The 5,414-nt window shown below is 44.6% G+C and overlaps 1 protein-coding gene across 1 annotated transcript; it reads left to right on the top strand.

The window, feature by feature from the left end:
* The first annotated feature begins 433 nt into the window (after positions 1-433).
* Positions 434-3,351, top strand: LOC112617199 (protocadherin gamma-A7). The gene has a single exon (XM_025373955.1). The coding sequence runs from the start codon at positions 637-639 to the stop codon at positions 3,088-3,090; it is 2,454 nt and encodes an 817-aa protein (XP_025229740.1). The 5' UTR covers positions 434-636; the 3' UTR covers positions 3,091-3,351.
* Positions 3,352-5,414: the final 2,063 nt, after the last annotated feature.

Genomic DNA, 5,414 nt, shown 5'->3' with positions numbered 1-5,414 from the left:
GTGTCTAGAACATATGTGTTCAATTAATACTGAATGAATTAAAATTTATATACACTGATGTAAATATTTTCTACGTAAAATTTTTCATATGTATTTAAATAAAATTTACCTTTTTGCCTTCAATGACTGATTTTCCTATGTGCAATAACGTGTGAGTCAGTGCCCAAAAGAGTCACTTGAAAGTTGCAAAGCAAAGCAGTTTTTAAAAAAATTATCTAAGATTATCAAACACCCATCCATGAGTACTGTTGCATTAATTCAGTGTCTTAAAATGGATTTTTAAATTATCAGGGATATCTAGAGCAAAGAAATTTAACAGGGAAATTTTGAAAGATGAAACAATTTTCTATGAAATCAGTGTATTGTGTGCATCAGTCTGGTGCAGTAACTTAGTAAGGACTCAGAGCGCCGCTGTTCACCAACCAGGGAAAAACTGTGCGAGAGATCCCACAGAAACCACCGAGCACAGAGAAACGACAGATTGCGATAAGCCCTCTTCTAGGCTGCACTAAACTCAAGCTTCTATCCTGCTGGATTCTGAGCTCCCCTTCCGAAGACAGAGGTGTCCACCCAGATACACCTGCATTCTGAAGCACTTCCCGAGACTGGCGCCTGAGCAGGAGAAGCAGGACTACTATGGCGGCTCAGCCAAGGGGCGGGGACTACAGAGGATTCCTCCTGCTCTCCATCCTCCTGGGGACCCTGTGGGAAGCCTGGGCAGGACGTATTCTCTACTCCGTGTCGGAGGAAACGGACAAAGGGTCCTTTGTGGGTGACATCGCCAAGGACCTGGGGCTGGAGCCCCAGGAGCTGGCGGAGCGCGGAGTCCGCATCGTCTCCAGAGGTAGGACGCAGCTTTTCGCCCTGAACCCGCGCAGCGGCAGCTTGGTCACTGCAGGCAGGATAGACCGGGAAGAGATCTGCGCTCAGAGCGCGCGGTGTCTGGTAAACTTTAACATCCTGATGGAAGATAAAATGAATCTTTACCCTATAGACGTGGAAATAATAGATATTAATGACAACGTTCCAAGATTCTTGACGGAAGAAATAAATGTAAAAATAATGGAGAATACAGCTCCCGGGGTTCGGTTTCCGTTAAGCGAGGCTGGGGATCCAGATGTAGGCACGAACTCCCTCCACAGTTACCAGCTCAGCACCAATCGCCACTTCTCCCTGGCTGTGCAAAGTGGAGACGATGGAACTAAGTACCCGGAGCTGGTGCTGGAGCGGGTGCTGGACCGGGAGGAAGAGCGGGTTCATCACCTGGTCCTCACAGCCTCTGACGGCGGCGACCCGCCCCGATCCAGCACCGCCCGCATCCAGGTAACAGTGGTGGATGTGAATGACCACGCGCCTGTCTTCTTTCTGCCTCAGTACCAAGTAACTGTCCCCGAGAATGTACCAGTGGGCACAAAACTGCTCACGGTACATGCTATCGACCTGGACGAGGGAGTCAATGGGGAAGTGACATACTCTTTTCGGAAAATAACTCCTAAACTTCTACAGATGTTTCATCTGAACTCGCTTACAGGAGAATTATCAACTTTAGAAGGATTAGATTATGAAGAAACTGGCTTCTATGAAATGGAAGTTCAGGCTCAAGATGTTCCTGGTAGTCTGACAAAGGCAAAAGTACTGATCACAGTTTTAGATGTAAATGATAATGCTCCAGAAGTGATTATGACGTCTTTAAGTAGCTCAATCCCTGAGGACACACCTCTTGGAACAGTAATTGCTCTTTTCTACCTACAAGACAGAGATTCTGGGAAGAATGGTGAGGTGACCTGCACCATTCCAGAAAATCTACCTTTTAAATTAGAAAAATCAATAGATAATTATTATAGATTGGTCACAACCAAAAACTTGGACCGGGAAACACTCTCTTTGTATAACATCACACTGAAAGCCACAGATGGCGGAATTCCTCCCTTGTCCAGGGAAACTCACATCTCCATGCAGGTGGCAGACACCAACGATAACCCACCCACCTTCCCCCACTCATCCTACTCAGTCTACATCCCTGAGAACAACCCCAGAGGGGCCTCCATTTTCTTAGTGACTGCACAGGACCACGACAGTGAGGAGAATGCCCAGGTCACTTATTCCTTGGCTGAAGACACCATCCAGGGGGGACCAGTGTCCTCCTATGTCTCTATAAACTCTGACACTGGAGTCCTGTATGCGCTGCAATCCTTTGACTATGAGCAGTTGAGAGAACTACAACTAACAGTGACTGCACGTGACAGCGGGGACCCACCTCTCAGTAGCAACATATCACTGAGCCTGTTTGTGCTGGACCAGAATGACAACCCGCCCGAGATCCTGTACCCGGCCCTCCCCACAGACGGTTCTACTGGCCTGGAGCTGGCACCCCGCTCCGCAGAGCCCGGCTACCTGGTGACCAAAGTAGTGGCAGTGGACAAAGATTCAGGCCAGAACGCCTGGCTGTCATACCTCCTGCTTAAGGCCAGCGAGCCAGGACTCTTTGTGGTGGGGCTGCACACGGGTGAGGTGCGGACGGCGCGAGCCCTGCTGGACAGAGACGCGCTCAAGCAGAGCCTCCTGGTGGCCGTCCAGGACCACGGCCAGCCTCCTCTGTCAGCCACCGTCACACTCACCGTGGCTGTGGCTGACAACATCCCCGAAGTCTTGGCCGACCTGGGCAGCCTTGAGCCCTCCAACGGTCCTTACAATTCTGACCTCATGCTGTACCTGGTGGTGGCAGTGGCCGCAGTCTCCTGCATCTTCCTAGCCTTCGTTCTCGTACTGCTGGCGCTCAGGCTGCGGCGCTGGCTCAAGTCACGCCGGCTGCAGGCTTCAGAAGGTGGCCTGGCGAGTGTGCCCACCTCACACTATGTGGGCATGGATGGGGTGCGGGCTTTCCTGCAGACCTATTCCCACGAGGTCTCCCTCACCTCGGACTCTCGGAAGAGTCACCTGATCTTCCCCCAGCCCAACTATGCGGACACACTTATCAGCCGGGAGAGCTGTGAGAAAAATGATTCTTTGCTAACATCCGTAGATTTTCATGAATGTAAAGACAAAGTGCCAACTATTCAGGTGAGCCCAGCCCTTCCTTTATTTCCATGAGTAATTTGTTTGCATGATATTTCTCTATTATTTTGCAAAACAAGTGTTTTGAAAATAGGGATTTTAAAAACTTTGTAGAGGTAAAACTGAGTTTACCAGTTTCCTTCAGTTGTGACACTTTAATATAGAACACATAGGATATAGCATTTCTTTAGTGAAAACCTGTGGACAAGATTATGAAAAAGTGGACTATCACATTTTATAATTTCCACCTACTTTCCAATCTATGTTCCAACCTACTTTCTTCACTCATATATTTTATAAATTAGAATGAATCGAGTCTTTCACATTGCACAAGGTCAGCAGGAATAAAACACACCTCAGCTGCCTTCTCAGGATTCTCTTTTGCACTTAAATATATAAAAGGTTCTGCAAGATTTCTTCCATGTGAAGATTTTTTCTGTGCCTGATTCTGCCTCCATGTACCTCAGCTTGGTGGTCCTAAAAAATCTTGATTGCTTCTTGACCTATTTACAGTATAATCACCTATTAATGGGGTGGTAGTAGAAGGTTAGAGTTATGCCTAAAGAATGAAATGTGTGTGTATCACACTTCACTAAGATCTATATCAAAGACAGATGCCACACTAAAGGCCATCAGACAAAACCAATAAAATATGTCAAATGAAATGTCATTTCAAGTGTTGTAATTGGCATTTGACATAGGCAATTACATGTTTTAACAGAGAATTCCAGTGTGCTGTTTTAGTGGTACAGCCAGGTGAAGTGTGTCTGTGGGCTATCAAAGTGGGAGATTGGGGATACTGGCTTTGTTTCAACTGTCTCATTTACTCAAACCCTCGACTATCTTATGTACACAGATCCTAGACCAGTAGTTGATTTTATTTATTAGGTCTACTGAAAAATTCAGTTGGAAATAACCCAATCTGGGATTAACTACTTCCGTATTCTTTTGTGTAACATTTTAGTAAAACTCAATATATCAAGTGATTGTCATCCAGAAGGGGTGGATGACAAGGTAATCTTGATTCCAGAGACCTTTGAGTATTAATTAAAAAGACACTTTTAGCCAGGCATGGTGTTGCAAGCTATAGTCCACCTGCATGGGAGGCTGAGGCAAGAGGACAGCTTGAACCCAGGAACTGGAGGCCCACCTAGATAATATAACGAGATTCTGTCTTTTCAAAAAAGACTTCTTTTTAGACTAGTGTTGTATTTGGTAGTATTTTGCACACGATAAACTGTACAATAATGTGGGGGATATATTTTACAAGTTCTGCAGTGTTCACATTTCAGATGTACAATCACTTGGGGTAGCAGACAATGTTGCTGACACTAACAATGTTACTGAGGGAAGGTCCGATGCCAGAAATATGGTTATAAGGTATTTTGTGAAAGAAAATCTCCTGACAAAAATTTATTAGATGCATAAAATTGCTTTTAAGCAACGGAGAGAAATAATCACTAAACTCAGTGAGCTATTGAAATCAAATTTTCCAGGGATTGTTTCCTTCAATTCAGAGGTCACCAAGGAATGTAAAATAACTGCAGAGGTAGGAAGCAGTGCTGCAGTGCAGCAGATCTCAGTGACTTTGTGTTTTGAGGCTATGTATTATGCCCCTGATAACTCTGAAGATGAATGTTGTATCTCATAACCAGGAAAATAATAGTGTAATGAGGAGAGGAGTAGGCTATTGCCTGTGATCATCGAAATGAGAATCACATAATATTCCTGTAATGAAATCACTGAAAATACTGGGAAGGGGATGTATTTGAAGATAAGTATAAATTGCACCTTCTAAAAGGCAATTTTGTCATTACTGATACTCTCCAGAAAAAGTTGAAATAAATCAATTTGGAGGTACTTAGAAAAGTGGAAAAAATGTTGGGAATAATGAAAGAAAGATAAAATGTATCCAGTATATTTCTAATGAGTAAGTATGGAAAATTACTGTATTCTGAGATGGTTTAGGCCAAGTTTGTGTTATGGCTATCTTTAAATAGATAGTGCATGTTTGAAGATTGGGGAAAGCTTATGTCAATAGACAGATGTTTATGTACTTAATCTACATGATTTGCCTAAAAATCTTCAAAGTTGGGATGAAGGCATTCCTAAGAGTACATTTTTAGACGTCATTAAATATATAGACATATCCATGTAGTTTTTGTTCTTTCAGTTAGGCACACAATTATAATTACTGCACTGGTTAACTTGAAGCAGCAGAGGCTGTAGTTTCCTAGTGATCACTCTGGGTGCCGCTGTTGGCCAAAGTGGTGAGCTTGGCCCTCCAGATCTCCTCGCGCAGCCGCAACGCGCTTTCCAGGGCAGCCCCAGCTCAGACTCCCCAGCGCCAGCCTTTATAC

This window comes from Theropithecus gelada, unplaced genomic scaffold (assembly GCF_003255815.1).
Source record: "Theropithecus gelada isolate Dixy unplaced genomic scaffold, Tgel_1.0 HiC_scaffold_15894, whole genome shotgun sequence".
Lineage (NCBI taxonomy): Eukaryota > Metazoa > Chordata > Mammalia > Primates > Cercopithecidae > Theropithecus > Theropithecus gelada.
The sequence above is the reverse complement of the archived record's forward strand: the minus strand, read 5'-3'. Positions and strand labels throughout refer to the sequence as shown.